The sequence below is a fragment of the Syngnathus leptorhynchus genome, chromosome 1 (genome assembly GCF_054491065.1).
Source record: "Syngnathus leptorhynchus isolate UIUO chromosome 1, UIUO_Slep, whole genome shotgun sequence".
Lineage (NCBI taxonomy): Eukaryota > Metazoa > Chordata > Actinopteri > Syngnathiformes > Syngnathidae > Syngnathus > Syngnathus leptorhynchus.
The window spans coordinates 5,963,459-5,984,195 of record NC_141195.1 but is presented as its reverse complement, the minus strand read 5'-3'; the positions used below and the strand labels follow the sequence as shown (position 1 = coordinate 5,984,195).

The window sequence follows — 20,737 nt, the reverse complement described above, 5'->3', positions numbered from 1 at the left end:
GAGATGACTACAAACACATCTCAAATCCAAACGGCTGCCTTTGCTTCGGGTGGCTCTCTCTTCAGAAGGTGCTATGAGTTCTGTAATAGTCGGTAGCAAATGCTCCTCTACCCCAGCCCGAATTCCCACTAGCCTCACACCACGCTCACACTCCCCCCCCCCCCCTCCCTTCCCCCTCTTGCAGAAAGTGGGGGCCGTCGGGTAAGACAGGTGGCGACCGGGGACACTTCGAGACCTCTGCTGAAGTCCACACACACCAAAGCTGAACCAAGTGGCTCAATAACAACCAGGGTGGGACGCCTCTGTGTGCGTGAGGGTGTGTACATTTTTTAAATTAATTTTATTATGATCCGTTTTGGTTTTATTTTGTTACACTTCTCATTGATGTAAATTGGAAATAAAAGGAAAACAGAATGAAGAAGTTGATTTTTGCTTTGAGTTTTCAATAAAAATATCACAGGCGTGGGAAAGTTTTCTCTTTCTTTTGATCAAACTAGCTAACATTAACTATGAAGTGAAACATTTATAATGCGACAAATTTGAATTTAAGCGCTTTCAGTGTGGCTAAGGATTGTTGTCTCTAAAGAATCATATGTAATATAGAGATATAATTGTGAGAGGCGTCCATATAGGAAGTAGGTATGTAAAGGAAAAAAAGCGTTACAAATAGTCTTTTGTCATTTTATCCCAAGTTATGATAGCAGAATGGAATTTTCCACAGTTTTGTCTCATTTAAAAATAAAACAGACATCAGGAATCAGTTTAAAAATGAATTCAATACATTTTATTGACACGAATTTGATGGAAAATATTTGTGACATGATGTGATTGATGGTCATGACAAGAGCTCAGTAAAGAGAGACTGATTGACGAGGTCGGCAGAATGTTCCAGAGGACGTGGTAGCGACGGACTGCCATTGATTCTAAATTGACTGATGTCACTTTGGAAGTAGAAAGGCACGTGGGTAATTCTTCCAGTGGACCAACACTATGGAGCCAAACATTTGATATCATACATTAGCCAGTTGGGGTGAGAAAACACAATGTTTTCTAAAAAGGAGTCTAATAGAGGGGACTACTGACCACTGTGAGCAGAGCTCCGTGTTGAAAATTCGGGTGGAACTGCAGCAGTCTCGGTTGGGCACCAAGCTCCCCTTGAACAAAACCGCTACGGATAGAAAACAGAAACTCATTTTAGCATTTGGATACATTTCCTTTGAAAATGTCAACAAGGAACTCCAGCGTCCAAGTGTGAAAGGCAACCACGGATGGAAACACCTACCATGGCAAAAGTTCAAAAATGGGCTTTGTTCTGGTTTTAAAGACAGGAATGACTGCAGGTCGGTCTAGTTGCGGATCACCTGGAAGGCCAATAAAAATGAGCAACTGCTGTATGTAATGTCAACAATACTCCACATTTCTCATTAGCGTTAGCATATTTGTGACTGAAAGTCACACTTTTTTCATAGCTTGTCGAGAACTCAGGTGCAACTTTCATCGATTAAAATTACTCTTCAGACTGAAACCCCAAACTCCCGTTTACTAATCGTCTTGACTTTCTCTGCTATGTGGCCTGAATCAATAAAAAAATTAAGTGAAAGAGAAAAAATGAAAATCAAGAATGTACTGTAAATTACTCAATGTGAAGATAAGCAAACCTTTGAGAAGCACAGCGAGTCTTTCTCCTCTCGGATCCCAAGTCAGAGACTGGATCTCTCCACCGACACTGCACAAAGAAACTCCCATTATCATATTTTTCATACCTGTTTTTTTTTTTTTTTTGGTCTTTTGCTTCAAATGACAGCTCTTACGCGACATCTCCCTGGGATGTCTTAAAGGTTGTCTGCGATAGGTCGGCCACCACTGATGCCACTGGTGACCCTTTGGTTGTGCCTGTGAGGACCCCTATCAAACAATCATAAAATCACAGTCGTGGCAAATCACACTTTCTTTGGGTACTTTGCATTTTTCTTAAGTTAAGACTCTGAACCAACATTTAGTACCCCATTTGTTTTTGAAAGACAAATTGTGTGGCACTATCCTAACTAACCTGGTGTTTCAGTGAAGGTGAGAGCGTAGATAACAGTTTCTCCCTGTACGATGAATAGAAGTCTACTCCCATCTGGACTCCAACAGCCGGACTAACAAAAAAAATAAATTAAAAATTGTATTGCTGTAATGAAACTAGAAATGAGTGAGTGATTGAAATGTGGCGGCAATGCTTACCTGGCAGCGGCCTTTCTCACATGGCCAACGCTCACACGTCCACCTCCTGGTCTCCCACACCCTGAAGAATAACCAGACGTCATTTGATGAGAACATAAAAAGTCTACACAACCTTGTTCAATTGCAGATTTTGGCAAGTAGGGAAAAAAAAAAAATGAAACCACGATAAATAAATGTAAACTTTTTCAACCATTAAGGTGTCCAATAACTTATCAACATTTAAAGTAACTCTGATTAACCCTGAACCCTCGACAGTCTACAATTGATACTCATTTGAATGTGAACCTGAAAAGCGCAGATGGCGTTGAGGCAAGAAGGTGGCTCCCATCTGTGGACCAGGACAGAAAGCTGACCCCTCCACCTCCAACGCGCTGGAGAGGCACACAGCTCTCGGTCGCGACATCCCATACCTGAAACAAGTCACACTGACAATTTAGCACTTTCACCAAATGATTGTGAACCATGGTGAAACCTTGTACCATCATTGCTGTGTCCTTCGGCGAGGCCGAGACCAGGAGAGACCCGTTGGGTGACCAAGCAATGGAAGTGACTGGCGAGTGGCCGGGATGAGATAACACCTGCGCGCATCCGGACGAAGGCCTGTTTCACAGCGACATATGGGGCATTTCACCACAAAGAAAAAAAAAAAAAAGCACTGTGCTATTTGCCAGAAGTAGTGCGATTGAGGGCCTTCTTCTTTATCGCTGTTGAAGGAATACACGATACCCGCATTTACATGCCTGGTGGACAGCGAGCAAGGGTCCACATTCCAGACCAGTAAACAGTTCTGGCATGCCACGGCGAGTCCAGACGCACACAGCGGCTTCCACTGCACTGCCGCCACACTCCTCTGGAGACGGTGCTTCAGGGTTGGGGTCGTGCCGCTAAAACAAACAAAAGGCATGGCCAGTTTTATGAGGAAAAGCCCCATCGTCTCTCAGGATCTTTCAAGCATTGGAGGTCACCTTTTGGGATTGTAGATCTTTATTGAGTCATCCAGCAGGGCAACGGCAAATTTATCTGTGTGAGGATGCCAAGCAAAGGCTCGCACCACGCAGTCTGACCTGACAAATCGTACCGATTACACACAGTTACACATTTAAACAGAGTGATTCTTTTTTTTTTTTTTTTTTTACTCATTTTCTCAATTAACTAAATTTTAAAAATTGAATGTGACCCATCCGTCCATTCCAGATGCTTCTGACTCGAGGTAAGGTCTAAGTTCTTCATACATCTCACTCACCAGTGAAGTGCTTGTGAAAATTCTGCAATCATGTCCTCGCTGCTCAACTACAGACCACAAGACAGATAGAAACAAACTTCAGCTTTGCAGCGAACATCATTAAGATCCATTGACGCATATCGATTGATTGAATAATCAGGCAGAGCTTACTGTGAGATGAGGGAACAAGGAGTTGTGAAAAGAGGAGATTTTCTGCAGCAATGCCAGGATGCACCCAGAGCTCACAGACAACCATTTCGGCACTGGAAAAAGGAGTAGAAGATATACAGTACACGCACAAGACTGAATATGTCCCACCTCACTCATCATGACTCACGTACCCTCTTCGTGGGAGTTAGCGATTTCATTTAACAGCCCTGTAAAACCACCATCACGCCTGAAATACAAAGGAAGGTTTCTAACATACAAAATAATTGTCACAGTTTTGAATAGTTTATCCCTCCCCTACAAAACACTTCCCTTGAACAATATTTACTCAACTTCTTCAGAAGGAAAAAATAACAGGAATAAAACCTTCACTTGGCCGAGCCGTCTGAATGAAATCATGTTTGCGTCATGTCAGCATTTAAGGTGCAATGCGCATACCAAGCTGCTGCACTCCTCATCCACAAGGTCTCGGAGTGGTCCAGGAAGGCCGCCTTGCTGCTGCTCTCAGTGCGACTGTGCAGCTTGAGGGAGTCTCGGGGGAAGTACAAACTCTGAGGACTTGAGTCCTGGAAAGAGCACACAATATACCATGAGATATTTTTACATCAAGCAGCAGTTCAAAATGTATTATATAAAAACGAAAGGTAAATTGTACTTGGTAGAGTAGTTTTGATGCAGTTTTCACGTGTTTTACTTCACATAGAACTACATTTAATTTGCTGCTTTTATTTTTATCCATTTGTTATTTTATTGCAATTTAAACAACAACAACCCAAATTTCATAATTAAGTGTGGTGTGTCTGCCCAAACGAGAAATTTTCGGCCCATTAACGTGAACATTGAAAAAGCACATGGCAGTAAGTTGTCAACACAGTGATTCTATTGTTGTTTACTTGTTTGGGCTAAGAGTTTAATGGGCACATGTATCAAAACTGTCAACGTGCGCAAATATTATGAATTTATTTTACTTAAACAATGGGGGAATTTGTATATAATCATAATACTTTTTAGCTCTGAGGAAAAAAATATATATGTCCAAAGTTCTGTTAGCAGGTCTAACGACCTGCTGCAGCCGCTCCTCCGCGTTGCTCCCCGTCAGAAGCTCGTTGTTGGACTCGTGCAGAGTCGTTTGTCCAAGGGGAAGCGGAGGGTTAAACAAAGCCAGAGAACACATCTTTTGGAAGGAGTTGGAACAAATCTTAAAGTACAAATGAAGAGCAACTGTTTGTTACAACCGTTCCACACCATCGAAGTGCTTATGCTATTGCTATGCCACGCTAACACTTTAGCAGCCAAATGACAAAGATGTCAGCACGGTTAATATAATTTGCGTTTCGATTCATAAGAAATTTAATTAACCATATGCCAGGTCAAATGACACTTGCTATGTTTCTAATGAATACAAATTAAAATCTTTGCACACTTACCTTTGGTATATGAAATGCTGGAATCCCGCCGTAGAGGCGTACGGGTCCTCAGGAGGAACAAACAGGACGTCATGTTTTCCTTCTTGTAAATTTAAGAACGCCTTCTAGAGGACAAAGGTTAGTGGTGCATAAAAACTGATCCAAACAAACAATGTCATGGCTCAAGTATTTACTTTTCTTTGCGCATGTTTTATTCCTAATTGCGACATTTGAAAGCAGATATATGTTCTTTCAAATCCTTCACAAAAAAGGTTAGTTACCTTTCCAAACGACATAGACATAAATAAGAATACATAAGTAGTAATAAATAAAGTTACATAAGCAATAGTACAAAGAAACAGTGACAGCGGTAGGGAGAAATGTCGACCAGGGATTATTAATGACGACAGCAACAGATTATGAGAAGCAAGATATTCCCCCAAACCTTTTTTTTTTTCTTTAATCAAGTAATTTATTTGAACTATAAAGTTTGTTCTTCTACTTAGGTACAAGGTACGAGTGCTTTGGCCACCTCTGCTGCCATGAGGTAAAACAAATGCAGTAATCCAGTTCTTTTTCGGAGTGGTGCAGTGCCCTCTCGCGGCGCATCCCGACACCTACGTGACGTCAATTCAGCACTGGGAGTGAGACAGTTCCCCCCCCCCCCCCCCCCCCCCCCCTCCCCTACGAAACCCAGCGCGGCTGCACGTTGTATGGGTCCCCAGCTATCCATACACATTTGCCCGCTGGGAACCGTCCCGGCGACATAAAACTGCTGGATTACAGGACGAGAAATAGAAGAGACGGACGGACGGGAGAGGGGGGGTGGGGGGACAATTGGTTGTTCATCGTGAGGATAAGAGAAAGCTGAGCCCACCCTTTCACTTGACAACGCGACAACAAGCGAGCTGAAAGGTATGGGAATGTCGTACTGACCGCTTAAATGCAAACCAAATGCCAGGTCTGGAATCACAGTGCGTGCTTTTACGCGTGAGGTCCAGTGCGGCGCCGCTCACGCTACACCATTAAACGATGCTGTTTATAGACGAACCCAAAGAACCATCGACGATGCTTGCTTTAAGATCGGATGTGTGTGACGAGGAAGCGCACATTCCGTATCATTTGCGCCGGTGCCAGCACTGAGTAAATGTACCGACGCTGCGGCACTTTGACTTGGCACGCAGCGTAGTGACTTGCAATGCACGTTGCACCTCGACTGCTGACTGTCAACATCACATCCTCGGTTATTTTAAGATTGAGTTTACTCTATGCATGCATGCATGCATGCATGTATGCATGCATGCATGCATGGCCGCGCGCGCGAGCACGCGCATCTCAAAGGCCCACTGATTGTTTATCCCGATTTCCACGCTCTGTTTTTCGCCGTGGTTTTGCTTATGCGACGGTGCAGTCCAAGTCACGGAGCCGCTGTGGGATTTACTGTGTGAAATGGGCATAGCCCCCCCCCCCCCCCCCCCCGCCCCCTTTCCTACACACAAACAACCTCACGGGGACGATTATGCAATTGATCATTTTCAAGGCATGCACATACTTAATGCATGGAGTCATGGTTAGAGGTGGTGGGGGTTTGAGTGCCGTCATCTTCGCGAAGAAGTGGCGGTAACAGAACAGCAGCAGCATCAGCAGCAGCAGCCATGCTTTCGTCGACTCATTCATAAAGCCCATTTCCACTCTGGTTGATAGCTCCACTGGGCAGGTTGCACGAGTTTCCATTCATAGGCAGCAGAATGAGGATTTTCTGCACGACTCAGACATGGCTGTGTGATTATTTTGCCCAAATTAAACTTTTTTTCCATCTATCCATTTTATATGCTTATCCTTATGTATGTTGTTGGAATGTGGGAGGAGGTAGCTGTAAGAAAACATCTAAGCAAGCATAAAGAGGACAGGCAAACTCCACACACGAGAAGGCCGACATTTAAACCAAACTAACTGCCATGGTACTACCACTGGGCTACCTAGATTTAATTTCGTAATGTTTGAATAAGGGATGTGTTTCACTAATAACAATGCATTTCATTATCTTTACCTTTAGGTCATATTCCCCACTGTCCATCCACCATCCACCCTAACCTTCTGGGTTGGGAAAACCCCTGATGAGTGGGACCTGTATCCATGAGCCCCGTGCCCCTTCCCCCTCCCTGTCAGGCTTCAGTACCCCGGTATCAGAACCCCCTTATCGAAGACTTGATGGTGACACCCCAGCCTGCACCCCGGAAACGGACCTGACCCCCACACAGTGTGTCCTCCGAAACGTGCTGTCAATTGACACTGGTGGGTCGGGGGCACCGGGAGGCAGCAGTCCCACGCCCAGTGATGGACCTTCAGGCCATTTTGACAACAGTGTGCTGAAACTACACGAACATGACGCCTGCCAGTGTGGCAGTGGGGCTGAGGCGGGCCACAGTCCGGAGGCCGGCGCCGTCCGGAGCCATTCGGAGAATATTCGGTTTCAATCGGGTAGTGGAGGGTTTTTGGAGGGTCTGTTTGGATGCCTAAAACCTGTGTGGACCATGATCGGGAAGGCCTACTCCACTGAGCACAAGCATAGCCATGAAGGTACGTGATATTGTAAATTTTGTGCTTGGGGATGCTTGGCGCCACGTGACAAATAGTTTGTAAGGCAAAGCAACTCACATTTATATTGGCACATTTTATACACAAGCCAATTCAATGTGAACGGCCGAAGATATTCAAAGGCAAAAGTTAATATTTTGTTAAACTGTTAAAAAATACGGAAAGAATGAAGATTGATGTTTAAATATATTTACAAAGTAAAGCTTTAAAGACATTCAAAAGCAAAAGAGCGAAGAAAAAACGAAATTGAGTTTCACAATGTTTTTAAAAAATCAAAGGATGGAATGTGAAAAATAAAATGTTGTTTTTAACCTGGATTTAAAAGCATTCATACTTGGGGCTGATATCACTTATTCGATTTGCGTGTAGCATAACAGCTAAATGCCGCTTCACCGTGTTTACTCGGAAACCTGGGCTGCATTAATTGACCCTGGAAATAAAAGCATGGCAAAGCTTCATCTTTCAGTGTGGAGATATTTTTCAAAGTCATTTGATGTGACTGCTGAAAGTCAGGTCCCAATCTAGTAGCATCTCAAGATTTTGGACATGGCCTTTTTTAAATAAAAAAAATAAAAAAAAGGGACTCCAAGTGTTTGCTAACAGCAGTCCTATTTTCTTCATTGCCAAAAACATATTTCCTCAGTTTTGCCGGGGTTACGTCATCATCCTCACTCTCACACTCGTCGACCGGCTAAAATGACGTAAGGACATTTCCAAATACGCCCGACTGAATGCTGTCTCACAATCCTCTCAGGGCTAACATGATGGGGGGATTAAATGAAAATATTTTTTAAAAAAAAGAAAAAGATTGTCTCTGTTGCCACTGTTGTCTGTTGACACAAATCAGACCGAGTGAGTTTTAGAAGCTAGCTATGGGGAACCGTCGTGTGCATCCGTCTCTGCTAAAGCGGGCCTCTAGAGAGCTTCACACTTCAGTGGACCTCATGAAGAATATATTCGCTTCTCTCTTTGGCTCTGCCTTCTGCATTTCTCTTTTGTGGCCTCTTTGGTCTCTGTTATTTAAGGTGTGGAAGACAGATCCATTCATTTTCTTTCAACAAGAACAACACTGCTAATTATGATAATCACAGTATTGTTTGTTTGTCCGTCAGGATATTGTTTAATTAATCGCTAACATTTGTCACCCTGCGCGTTGCAAGATGCCCATTCTGTGGTGAAGTACGTTCCGGACCCATTGACTCAAATTGGAACCGTCACCCTGTGGGACTGAAATGAATAGAATGCTTCTTCTTAGTTTGTTTCTATTTTCCGGTCTCTGTTCAGAAAGCTGGGAGGTTCCATTTGAGGAGATCTCCGACCTGCAGTGGGTCGGCAGCGGGGCGCAAGGTGCCGTCTTCCTCGGCAAGTTCCACGGAGACGATGTGGCTGTGAAGAAAGTACGAGACATCAAGGAGACTGAAATCAAACACCTTCGCAAGCTTAAGCACCCCAATATCATTACTTTCAAGTAGGTTCTCCTCCAGTTCTCCTACATTCAATTTGTTGAGCAGATCATTAAGCGTCCTCATGGAATTGCTGTTTTGTTGTCTAGGGGCGTGTGTACCCAGGCTCCTTGTTACTGTATCTTGATGGAATACTGTGCCCAAGGGCAACTATACGAGGTGCTGAGGGCAGGTCGTAAAATCACCCCCTCACTCCTAGTTGACTGGTCCATGGGCATCGCAGGAGGCATGAACTACCTACACCTTCATAAAATCATACACCGAGACCTCAAGTCCCCGAAGTAAGTTACCAATTCACCCCATTGCATTTTATTAGGCTGTTTTTTTTCCGTCATGCTTTTGTCACAGTCCAAACCAGCAGAGGTAGCATTGTGCTACAATTGGTTGTCCAAATCTAACAATGAAAAAGAATATGTTCACATTTTTAACTTGCTAGCTAATATTTGACGTTTACACATGGAGACGTGGCTCTTTTGGGTAAAAAGTAGCATTACAAGAAACACAAATGTTTCTGCACCGTATTATCAAGAACAGGATATTTGACAGTGAAAGCACTTTAATTATTTTTTTTTTCAGCATGCTGATCACACACGATGACCTAGTAAAGATCTCGGACTTCGGAACCTCAAAGGAGCTCAGTGACAAGAGCACAAAGATGTCTTTTGCAGGCACCGTAGCCTGGATGGCTCCTGAGGTCATCCGGAATGAGCCCGTGTCAGAAAAGGTCGACATCTGGTAGGTGTCATCTTTGGAACCGAGTATCTCTCTGGTGAGGATAATGTTCCAAATCGTCTAGCCCGTGTTGCTACTAGCAGTTATTTTTGATTTTGCATTTTCTATGATTTTCTGGTGAGACTGTTTATTAGAGCTTGAACCTGACTTTAAGGTCATTTGGAGTGGTGCTGTGGGAGATGCTCACTGGAGAGATCCCTTACAAAGATGTGGATTCATCTGCCATCATCTGGGGCGTGGGAAACAACAGCCTGCAGTTGCCCGTACCTGAGAGCTGCCCCGATGGTTTCAAGGTCCTCCTCAGACAATGCTGGTGAGCAATTAGCGGATATTGGAAGTGAGGCAGAACAGAGGATTAGAGGCATACATAAATAGATACAGTAAAAGCTGAAACGATGGCTTTTGTGTTTAATCTGGATTTATGCAGGAACTGCAAACCCAGGAACCGGCCTTCGTTCCGTCAGATTCTTCTCCATCTTGACATAGCGTCAGCTGACGTTCTGTCTACTCCTCAGGAGACGTACTTCAAGTCACAGGTATCGTTGACAAACCTGGCTCCTATTCCATGCTTCTGCACTTCTGAGAAGACTTTAATTTGGAAGGGCATGTCTGAATTTTGGTTTTGTGATCGCTGTTGGTTGGATATTGTGGAAAATACAGGCTCTGTGTAATATACATCCAGTCTACAGTATATGTGGATGCACGTAGCCAATCACCCACACAGTCTTGCTTAGTCATCGGATCTGTTGTGTGGCAACAAAAGAGAACCACTTCTCAAGTCAGCCTCTAACTATATGCGGCTGATCAAAAAAAATCTGCTCTCATCAGGCTGAATGGCGAGAGGAGGTGAAACAACACTTTGAGAAGATTAAATCCGAGGGGACTTGTTTGCACCGACTCGATGAGGAGCTGATCAACCGACGCAGAGAAGAGCTCAGGTTTGGGGCGCTTTTTTGGGGAGGGAGGGGGAAGTTGTGCTCTTACTGTGTTTGCGCACACGTCACGAACGAGGCCACTTGTCACGGAGTCTGTGCCATTTCTCGATGTCACTCCTTTATCCATGCCCGCGGGTGAATGAAAGTGACTTGAGTGCATGCCAGTTGCTGAGGATTGGAAGTCTCTCATGCGGATGCACGATGACATCACCCAGCTTTCCCCTCTTGTGTCAGACATGCTTTAGACATTCGTGAACACTATGAGAGGAAACTGGAGAGAGCTAACAACCTTTACATGGAGCTCAGTGCCGTCATGCTGCAGCTGGAGCTCAAAGAAAAAGAGCTGCAGAGGTTCGACCGAATTCAAACTTTTTGTCCTTGGCTCGTGAACGGAATTTTTTACAAAGTCACTTGCCGTATGTTTATCTGCAGGAGGGAGCAGTCTTTGGATAAAAAGTATCCGGGGTTTTTTAAACACCACAGCTCCAGGCAGAGCGGCTCTTCCAACAGCATGGACAAGCTCATCAAGAAGAGAAATGTCCCACAGAAACTGCCCTCAGGAAAGCGGTGCGATCTCATTTCAGTTAACAAACCAAACACCGATTCTCTGCGGTGAGGATTATAGAATTGATTTGCTGTTTCGCTCCCCATTCTTTCAGGCCAGACATCCTTAAGTCTGAGGTAATCATTCCCAAAATGGATTCCTCCGTAATGCAAGTCACCATCCCAAACTGCCCCACGAGAAGCTCCACTTCTCCCAGTCGGTCTCGGAGGGTAAAAACACGCCACCGTAAGCCTGGCAAAGGCAGCAGTGGAGATCTGGCAGGACTCAAAGCCAATCAGTCGTCTCCCAATACTGAGACAACAGCGGCCCAGGGTAACAGCTTGCCCGCTGATTCCGCCAAGAAGCTGCTGGAGCCCTCTTCAGCCTTGCGGGGCCTCAACCCCGAGCAACAGCAAAGGGAGATATCCTCCTCCAGCCCTGATCTGATCTGTACCACGCTAGAGGTGGGCGGCCAGGGAAAAGCGGATCCCCCTGATGGTGGGCTCCAAAGAGGAGCTCCCACTTCTGCGGGATTAGGGGAATCGGAGGTGGGGGTCGCCGGTCTGGATGATCTCACCGAAACTCCCCCACGCAGCGACACTCCTAGCGAGGATGCAGCATCGTTCCCCTTCTCGAGTAGCCCCGACTCGCCTTGTGGGAGGGGGGCGGCGGCCGGACGCGGATCTCTTGGATCTCCCCGTCTGCCTCATGATGGAGGCGAGGATAAAGAGGATGGAGCAGGCGCTGTGAGGTTGCCCCGGGGGGCTTCAGGGGGAATTGGGAGTCAGCACCTCACACCTTCGGCCATTCTGTACAGGGCAGCTATTACACGAAAACAGGTAAGAGGACGGAATGTGGTCCCGGAATTGCCCAGAAAATGCTTTTCTGTTTAACAATTTATGACTGATGGTCACTACAGAGGCGTGGGGTGTCATCAGAAGAAGAGGAGGGGGAAGTTGACAGTGAGGTGGAGTTACCACGGAGACGGTGAGTAACTCACTCATTTTTCAGACCCAGCTTTTGAGCTAAAATAATCATTTTGAACCCGAACTGCGTCACATTCCTCAGACGTCCGACGAGTATCACCAAGTGTCAGTCGGTGTCAACCTTCAGCTCGGAGAACCTGTCAGTTTCGGATGGCGAGGAGGGCCACACTACAGATCACTCCCACAGCGGCACCCCCGATGTGGTCAGCACCAACACGGATGACAGGTTGGACTACCGCAGTGACGACCTCCTCTCTCAGGGCTCAGAGATCCCGGCAGACATCACGGATCCCGCGCAGGCTTCCGATGGCCTGTCAGAGAAAGACGGAATGCTGGGTCAGGCCAAAGCAAAGCTGGAAAGCGAGCAGAATCCAAATGAGGTACGCTTGAGCTCTGCATCTTTGGCGGAGCTAGAGGGGGGGCCCGTGGGGGACCTGCCCTCCCCCTCAGGTGCCAGACCAGATAATAGATTTTTTTTCTCCACATTTCTACACGTCTCCGGTAAGAAACATATTGTATAATGAAATATTTTCTGAAGAATTTTGAGGGTCTGTGGATCCCTGAGAAATCCTTGACTCTCCCACGGGCCCCAAAGGAAAAAAATCACTAGCTCTGCCAGTGTCAGTGCCATGTTTTCTTCCTGAGAAGTCTAACAAACGTCTTCCACCCTCTCCTCAGGGTCGAGTCCTTTGTGACGATTCGGACTGCGACAGTGCTGAGCTGGACCAGTCGGGCAGCGGGGAGCCGAGCCGACCTCCCAGTGCTGGAGCGTGGATGCCGCCCCCTCAAGCCCATCAAGGGTCACCACAGGCGTCTCACATAGGACCCCCATAGACACCTGGACTTAAATACCTCTAACTTGCATACATTGAATCGTCACCGTCACAGTGCACCAGTCGGCCAGTGCGGCATGTCACGAGGGATCACAGCTATGACACGTTTTTCATAAAGTTACGAGGGCTACCGAGCGCACTGGCTGGCAAGACTCCAGCACATGACGCACATTTGTCAAACCTGACTGACATTCTTTTGATTTTCTTTTGTCAGCTTGGGTGATATTCGGATAATTGAGACATCAACTACTCTTTGTTGTCAAAATAGGTACCAGATACTATTAGGTACCTTTCATTCACCCCCCCACCCCCCCCCATCCCCACTCTGGGAACACCCCCATACACTAATGCATTAAAATACTAATAAATAATAATGTAAATAACCATGACATACCACATGAGAAATATTTTATTTATAGAATAAACAAAGAATAAATGGTTTGCAGCCCTGTGAACAAATGCATGATTATGTTTATAATTTATGATTCGAATGTATCCGTTTTATATTTTGTGGAAGTTTACACTTTTTTAATCCTGAAAGTATTTCCTCTGTTCCTTATGTTCATAAATGTTAGCACTAAAAAGGAGGGGAAAATGGATGGAACATTTAGGAGGTCTGAGTTGTAAAACATAATTCCCGCTAAGTTTTCCAGCACACAAGACCTGCGTGAGGTTTTTACAAAGGTCGCCGGATTTGTGGTGGAATGGTGACCTTTTGGTTCATTTTGAATGAAAAGGTTGTGATTGTGCAGTAGTAAGTCCCAAGTGTTATCTTTGGTGAGTGTCGAGTCATGCCTGCACTCACGGCAACACCTTCCTCTGACATGCACTGAAACGGGACAACATTTATTTCAACTCTCTCTAAATAGCAACACTACTGGTGCAGGTGCTAATAAACGTGAATGTGTTTTTGTAATGAATTTCAAGGACTGGTCGCCTTCATAAAAACCTCCACGGTCCCCCACTACCCTTTAAAATTTCTGCAGGAGTAGCCTGCCTGGTCAAGTATATACACGTAGAACACTTCTTTGTGGTCACTCGTTGAAATGTTAAGTATCCTTTGAATAGAAATGTTTTGTTTTTATACTGCATTGCACATTTTACCTGTAATATAGGAAGTATATCAAAAGAAAAAAATATGAGCTACAATAAATAATGTATTGGTTAACAAGGTTTGATCTTTTCTATTCTTGCCCATGATCAATATATCCAAGCTTCCAACCTAAGTTTAGTATAAGGCCAGTGTTTTTCTGAATAAGAAGATAAGTAAAACAATGTGTTAAGCATCTCACATGTTTTTTTTTTATTTCTGCATTTTTAAGTCTTCAACAATTTCAATGCACCCAGATCTACAATAGTTTGAAATCGTGCACAAAACGTGAGTTTCTTCTTCCTGCAAAGAATAAAAATACAAATCTGACCCAGGCAAAAAAAAAAATCTGAGAAAACTAGTGTTTGTTATTCTATTATCCTTCTAGTTCATCATAATTTATTACCATAGCATAATATACTTTGAAAGACCGACATCTTTTGTAGTCTTGCAGCATTCCCCAGCCCAGCAGTTAAAAAAAATATTTTCTCTATTTAAAACAAACATTGCAAACGTTATCCTCATAATTAGTATGGTCTTTAGTAAATTTGGAAAAAAAGGAAAAATATTTTGTTTTCTTATTCAGACCCACCCGCCCACATCAGAATGCAATACAAAAGTCAAAATTTGATGATCAAGAAATAAAACTGATGAAACAGGAATGACAATTATGGTGGTGGGGTGAGACCAAACAATTTCAAATTCATACAAAGGCAAATTTTCTAAATTATTCCTGCAATAGACTTCAACTGAGGCCTTGACCCGTTAAAAACCCGTCAAACTCAATGCATTGCTCAAAGAAGCACAGCTCCAAATATCATCGATAGATTCTCTTCTTACAAGGAGCCGTCTTAAATAAAAATAAATATATTCAAAATGGAAGGGAAAGAACAGTCCATCTATAATGTTTAGTGTTTTTTTCTTCATTTTTACATTTTCTAAGAAAAATCTGACATAAAAAAACCATTTATGCATTTTCAGATTTTTCTAAAACATTTGAACCTTTATCGATACCATAAAGATATACATTTAAAAAAAAAAAAAAAAAAAAAAAAAAAAAAGTCTTTTGAAATTATTGTAATGGGAATTTCAAAGTTTATAAATAAATAGCATACCGTGATCGTGATGATGCCATAGTTACAACCGAGGCAAATAGAACCCAAACAGAGGAGACAGTGAGTTCGTAGTATTTTTGCATGAAGTTCAATAAGGGACCTCTTGGTAAAAAGTCGGGGCGGGGGCAACATTAGATGCGAATGAGGCTCCTCCATGTCAGTTGGCTGCGAGTCCGGTGGCTTCCGAGGTCAGCCTGTAAAAACAAAAATAGAAAGCTGCAAACTCACCATTTTAAAGGGTTTAAGGACGAGAACGCCCGAAGCGAACTTTACCGAGCATTGATCAGGTACTCTGCAAGGTTGATGCTGGCGTGGGAGCCGGTGATGGTGACCTGTCTGTCTGTGGAACCCTCCACAGGATTGGCAATTTTGATCTGAGCGCCCGACATTTGACGGATCTCGTTGATCTTGGCGCCCTGACGCCCAATGATGCAGCCGATGAGCTGGGAGAAGAAGAGTAATGTGAGCACAGAGCGAAACACGGGAAAGACGTCGTTTGAGAGTCGTGCGACTGAAAACGGCTGGGGCTTTACGTCGTTTGGAATGGTGAGCTCGTGTGAGCCGGTCTGCGCAGAGGCGTCCATCCCAGCTGCGGAATTGCAAAGAAAGACGGTCACAAAGCGGAACGCATTGGGACCAATGGAAAGCAGCAGCTGCCCGCCTACCCTGGAAGCCCTGGTTGCCGTGCGCAATGGGGAAGGGACTCTGCTGCATGGCCAGCTGGTGAAGTTTGGTGAGCTACGGCGCCACCAGAGGGACAGACAGAAAACATACTACTCATATCATGTTGGTGATTACAGCCTGGCGTCAATGAGAGGAACAAATGAAATGGATTATTTCTCCCTGGGTTGTGACACAGATTGATATTGTTTGAAGACGTTAAGTGGGACGTGGCAACGTGAGGTGATTGGAAAACTAGGATGAAGCATCTCGGGCGCAAACTTGCAAATATATTGGATCACTTACAGAGGGCCCTTCACTTACATCAGGCTGAGGAATGGCGTGCTGTCCTTGGACAGCATATGCCTGCAAGGAGAGAAAAGCACTTAGGAGGTTGGGACGGTGTCACACGCAGTGTACTTTCAATATCCATCAGGGTTCTGTCCTTGAGGTCCTCATATGCAACCTACTAAGTGCTATAAAGGCAACTTTCCCCACAAAACAAACGGGACTAACAGGCTGACAGGACTGCAAACCCGACAAGAAAGTAATTTGAGTCGATTACATTCTAAGCCGACCGACTGGCTGTCCTGTGGGTGAAGTTGAGTGCTTTAGGCATGAGCGGAAGGAAGTGTTGGCGCTTTTGTGCTGACGTTGCCACACATCCAAATTGTCAAACCTTATTGGCTGTGTGATGTTTTTTCCAAATATTCTCTCGCTTCATCTGTACTACGAGATGAGCATTTGGGGACCCGAGTTGGAGAACCACTACTGTAGAGAACCAAACAGAGACATTCTTACCTGACCACCTGCAAAGATGACTGGAGACCCTGAGGGTTTAGGTCGGTATGGGATGGTCACTCCCTTTGGAGGGGACTGAGGAAACGGACACAATTAAAACAATTGAAAATATATGCATCGGTAAAGCACGGCAGATCTCCAAACATTGTTTCACCCTCAAGAGGTGTTACCTCAAGCATGACAACGCAGATCTGCTTGACGCACTCAATGATGGACTGCGGAGTCCCTGCAACAGTGATGGCACGTTCTGTTGAGTTGGGCAGCATGTCCCCTGCTACTTGTACCTGAGCTCCTGCTGACTAAGGGTAGACACAAACAATCACATGAAATAAAAAAAAAAATAGAATTTGCATCGTCTTCCATAAGTGCCAAATGTGCAGGTAGTGACAATGAGTGACATTTAACGCAACATGTGAGGCTATCAAATGTCAGCGCTGTGGTGACTGCAGCTAACTGGTGGATGATGCTAGTTTTGGCTGAGGGAGTAAAAGATTCCATTTAAGAGGCTGCAGCTATTTATTCCCATGTACAACATGAATGAATTGAGGCACGGTGTCTATTATTTGGGAAAATCTGGTGTTATCGCAATTTAAACGTCTTACTTCCGAGGACATTTGTTTGAATCCTCTCAATGGTCATTTGCCTCTTATGCAAAACAAATGCAAAGTGCACGGTGGTTGGTAGAGTACACTCTTGAGCGAGATCAGCGCACCAAATGCAATACGAGTTCTCAGATTATGGAGACGCACTTCTCTGATTTCTTTGATCTTGCAGCCCCCTTTGCCGATGAGCGAGCCACATTGGCTGGCAGGCACAACGAGGCGCATGGTGACTGGTGGTTTGCTGGTGGCTGTACTGTTAGTCATGGAGGTGCTGATGTCCTGAGGGAGAAAGGCACACGCGAGTCGTTAAACCTTAAATTGACCGGCGGAATCTCGCCTCATCCTCAAACGTAGTTTGCGCATCCAAACCTCCTCCAGTTTCTCTATGATCATGGAGAACGCTTTGAAAATGGAGGTGGTGGGTCCAGCCAGGGTTATGATCCTCTCTGGACAGTTCCCCTCAGAGATGTTGATGCGGGCGCCACTCTGCACGTACAGACAAGCCATGCAGCAGATGAAGCGCGAGCGGAATCATATGATCGCTTTCTTGCATCTTACCTCTTCTCTCATTTTCTTCACTGACTCTCCTTTCTGTTGAGGAGACAAAAATCATTTACATAACAAACAGGAGTGTGAGAAGTACATAAGATCCATTTAAATGCGCAAAACAACATACCTTGCCAATGATACTTCCAACCTCCTACAGAATAAACACACAAAAAGTTAATTATAAGTGCACAAATGGGACAACGGGTAGCTCTTAAAGGTCTGCCGCCACAACTCACCTTTCCATGCATGAGTAACCTGATCGTTAAGGTGACATTAAGTCCTCCTTCAACTAGACTTGAGTCCATTGATGCAGCTGGATGTGATATACACGAGTGAATCTTTGGTCACAGGTCAAGTGCCTGCAAAAGTGTAGAAAACAGCAATGTCAAAGACAATTCAAGCAACTGAAGCTGTATAAGAAGTTTTCTTTATGAAGATGTGTAGATGTGCGATCCTGCATAGTCGTGACAAAGTACTTCTTCTGCAGCACTTTGCAACCGCGAATGACGGCGATAGACACATTTGACTGCTGTACTGTATTTCGCATTCGACTGGCGCGAGTCCACCCATACACGGCAGTACAATGACCCACTGTGTACGTAGGGTGCCGGCTATTTCATGGTACCGAGAAGCAGATGCAACATATGCTACTAGTACTATCCGGTTATTGCAAGTGTCAGCGATTGTTTCATCACCTGGGATTCGGGTGCGTTCGTGCCAAGAGCTTCTTAGCGGGCAGCAGGGGGCTCCGAATGGGAAGCTAACACCTCCACTTAAAAGGTAAGTCTACATCACAATCTGTCAGTCACGTAAGCAGACGGCAGATGGAAGTTTGACACCATACTATACAGACTGAATTCCAATTCACATTATGCCTTATTTCACTAATGATTATTTGGCTTTTTGGACGATATCATACCAAGAAAACATCAAGAGCGGCAGCGACAAGCTAGCACGCTCGATCGGCTAGTTAGCATAACCGGTAATTTTCCATCCGGCTTGCTAGCTTAAACGTCGCCTCATCCAGGAAATAGTCACAACCCGCGGCCTTCAAAAGCAATGGGGAGCAGCGAGTTCTCGCTGTCCTTCAGTCTACTTAGCAAAGCTAAAGGGAAAAGAGCGCCCAAACGCACATACTGCCGCCGCGTTTGGATCTCTTACCCGAACCGTCCTTCGACGTATGTCCAGGGGGTGGGTAGGGTGACAAGGGAAGAAGGGGGAGAGGTTCGGGAGGGACTTTGAAAAGGATCCGGGGAAGAGGGAAAAGACGCCGTGCTTCGATGGGACTCCACTCTTCCGCTTTGCACAAAAGCCAGACTGAATTCAACTTTGACCTCTCGACGGCCACGCCCCTCGCGTGCGCTACTTCCACTGACAGAAAAAATACAGAAACTTCTCTTTTTTTTTTTCAAACTGAAAAGACGGGTAAAATGAATAGTTGGTATTTTAAAAAATCAATGAAAATAATAATAAATATACATGAGAGGTTTGGTTTTTCATATTTGTACTAAATTGTATTTAAATTACTGTTATACAGTAACATTTTTACAGCACTTTAACCACAACCATTATGATAAACCTATATATTTTTTTAAAACACTGATCAACGCATTCGTAACCGTGTACATAAACGTGAGTTAATCAATGCTGTTGGAAACCAGTGCACATATTTTACACAAATAATTTTCCCATAAAAAATAATACGCGTAAATCATAAATTAGAAATGGCAGTCCGTTAAATCGTCCGACTTTCATAATTGGAGTTCAATTTTGTCCTCGCTAGAGTTCAATATGAATCCACTAGATGGCAGAATTATACCAATAGGCAGGGAGTCATATTTGCCATATAATAAACAGACAGTTGCATGACCAATCTCTATTCAATTGGCCTTCTCTGTATTCATGGTCAGAGGGACTGGGGTATTTTAAATATGAATTAGGCAAAAAGTTTCCTTCAGGCTTTAGTCATCGATGCTATTTGTCATCATTCAAAAGTAGTTTTGCTGATGCAGAAACAACCAGTCTCTCGATATTTGACCTTTGGCCTGCAAACAATACAATCTGCTTTCCTATTCATTTCTTGATTGATGACTTTAGAATTCATGATAGATTGGTTTGCTTTGTAGGCCATTGTTTTTGGTCATTTCCCTCTTGTTTCCCTCTTGTTTGGCATTCTGCTGTAATGAAGGAAATTGATTGTCAGATGATGCTAACTTGAATCAGAAGAATAGAAAGACAGGGCTTGATAGTAAAATCCGCAGAACCACATTGCCATATCAAGTTATTTATGAACTTTGAAAAAAAAAAAGAAAAGGGATTTCTAAATGGAACAGTATAGCCCTGTGACCATGTTTTCATGGTCTGCTTGCCATATATTCTGCCTGACTGCGCTCAGCACATGTTCATTAATCTGGTGCACATCAGAGCACCCACAATGCAATCAGTCAATGGTCAGCCTGATAAAATAAAAAAAGATTCCCCATGATCACACTTTTATATAAGGTAAAGCAAACATTTCTATAGGCCTCCATTTCACTCTGTTTACATGTTTATTTTTACCTCTTTGCAAAGCCAAGGCAGTAGACACTAGAGATTATTTTGCTAAACCATCTGCAGAGCTGCATGATTGTTGCTTGCCTTCTGTTGGAAGTGGATTCAATCTCCAGATTGGTCCCAACTAAAGAAATGTGCTTTACTCCTCAGAAATATGTACACCAGGTTTTAATTGATGGGTGCTATCGAATAATGGAGGCTCTTCAGTTTTTCCCAATGTTTTGCTTTGCTTTTCATGTGCATCTTCATAACGT

The 20,737-nt window shown here is 44.3% G+C and overlaps 3 protein-coding genes across 4 annotated transcripts; 1 reads left to right on the top strand and 2 right to left on the bottom strand.

The window, feature by feature from the left end:
* Window positions 1-757: 757 nt before the first annotated feature.
* Window positions 758-5,140, bottom strand: aaas (achalasia, adrenocortical insufficiency, alacrimia). The gene is made up of 17 exons (XM_085913933.1): window positions 5,044-5,140; window positions 4,680-4,814; window positions 4,055-4,182; window positions 3,790-3,845; window positions 3,620-3,711; window positions 3,470-3,516; window positions 3,192-3,290; window positions 2,967-3,110; window positions 2,706-2,826; window positions 2,512-2,636; window positions 2,227-2,287; window positions 2,051-2,141; window positions 1,812-1,905; window positions 1,659-1,726; window positions 1,283-1,361; window positions 1,084-1,168; window positions 758-988 (listed from the first exon to the last, which is right to left on the bottom strand). The coding sequence occupies exons 2-17, from the start codon at window positions 4,788-4,790 to the stop codon at window positions 836-838; spliced, it is 1,554 nt and encodes a 517-aa protein (XP_085770059.1). The 5' UTR covers window positions 4,791-4,814; window positions 5,044-5,140; the 3' UTR covers window positions 758-835.
* Window positions 5,141-6,889: 1,749 nt separating this feature from the next.
* On the top strand, window positions 6,890-13,114 carry map3k12 (mitogen-activated protein kinase kinase kinase 12). The gene is made up of 14 exons (XM_085916388.1): window positions 6,890-6,983; window positions 7,079-7,602; window positions 8,905-9,088; window positions 9,173-9,364; window positions 9,660-9,818; window positions 9,970-10,128; window positions 10,243-10,351; window positions 10,644-10,753; window positions 10,985-11,101; window positions 11,183-11,317; window positions 11,410-12,133; window positions 12,214-12,281; window positions 12,363-12,660; window positions 12,959-13,114. The coding sequence occupies exons 2-14, from the start codon at window positions 7,140-7,142 to the stop codon at window positions 13,112-13,114; spliced, it is 2,874 nt and encodes a 957-aa protein (XP_085772514.1). The 5' UTR covers window positions 6,890-6,983; window positions 7,079-7,139.
* Window positions 13,115-14,392: 1,278 nt separating this feature from the next.
* Window positions 14,393-19,271, bottom strand: pcbp2 (poly(rC) binding protein 2). Of its 2 annotated transcripts, none has more exons than XM_085919632.1 (13): window positions 19,092-19,271; window positions 18,167-18,289; window positions 18,058-18,081; window positions 17,940-17,972; window positions 17,751-17,867; window positions 17,529-17,660; window positions 16,950-17,078; window positions 16,780-16,854; window positions 16,285-16,344; window positions 15,984-16,056; window positions 15,852-15,907; window positions 15,592-15,761; window positions 14,393-15,512 (listed from the first exon to the last, which is right to left on the bottom strand). In XM_085919632.1, the coding sequence occupies exons 2-13, from the start codon at window positions 18,233-18,235 to the stop codon at window positions 15,476-15,478; spliced, it is 975 nt and encodes a 324-aa protein (XP_085775758.1). In that variant the 5' UTR covers window positions 18,236-18,289; window positions 19,092-19,271; the 3' UTR covers window positions 14,393-15,475. The 2 variants fall into 2 exon arrangements, with proteins under 2 accessions (XP_085775758.1, XP_085775759.1); XM_085919633.1 differs by having other exon boundaries at window positions 16,303-16,344.
* Window positions 19,272-20,737: the final 1,466 nt, after the last annotated feature.

Bases quoted from the DNA above. Each gene is read 5' to 3' on its own strand.
- aaas (XM_085913933.1), bottom strand. From the start codon at position 4,790: ATGTGTTCTCTGGCTTTGTTTAACCCTCCGCTTCCCCTTGGACAAACG. The intron at 2,637-2,705 runs GTACAAGGTTTC...GACTTGTTTCAG, and splicing joins CGAAGGACACAGCAATGATG to GTATGGGATGTCGCGACCGA. The intron at 2,142-2,226 runs GTAAGCATTGCC...TTTTTTTGTTAG, and splicing joins GTGAGAAAGGCCGCTGCCAG to TCCGGCTGTTGGAGTCCAGA.
- pcbp2 (XM_085919632.1), bottom strand. From the start codon at position 18,235: ATGGACTCAAGTCTAGTTGAAGGAGGACTTAATGTCACCTTAACGATC. The intron at 18,082-18,166 runs GTGAGTTGTGGC...TTTATTCTGTAG, and splicing joins GGTTACTCATGCATGGAAAG to GAGGTTGGAAGTATCATTGG. The intron at 16,855-16,949 runs GTAACACCTCTT...CCGTTTCCTCAG, and splicing joins TCTGCGTTGTCATGCTTGAG to TCCCCTCCAAAGGGAGTGAC.
- map3k12 (XM_085916388.1), top strand. From the start codon at position 7,140: ATGAGTGGGACCTGTATCCATGAGCCCCGTGCCCCTTCCCCCTCCCTG. The intron at 9,089-9,172 runs GTAGGTTCTCCT...TTTGTTGTCTAG, and splicing joins CCCAATATCATTACTTTCAA to GGGCGTGTGTACCCAGGCTC. The intron at 10,754-10,984 runs GTTTGGGGCGCT...CTCTTGTGTCAG, and splicing joins CGACGCAGAGAAGAGCTCAG to ACATGCTTTAGACATTCGTG.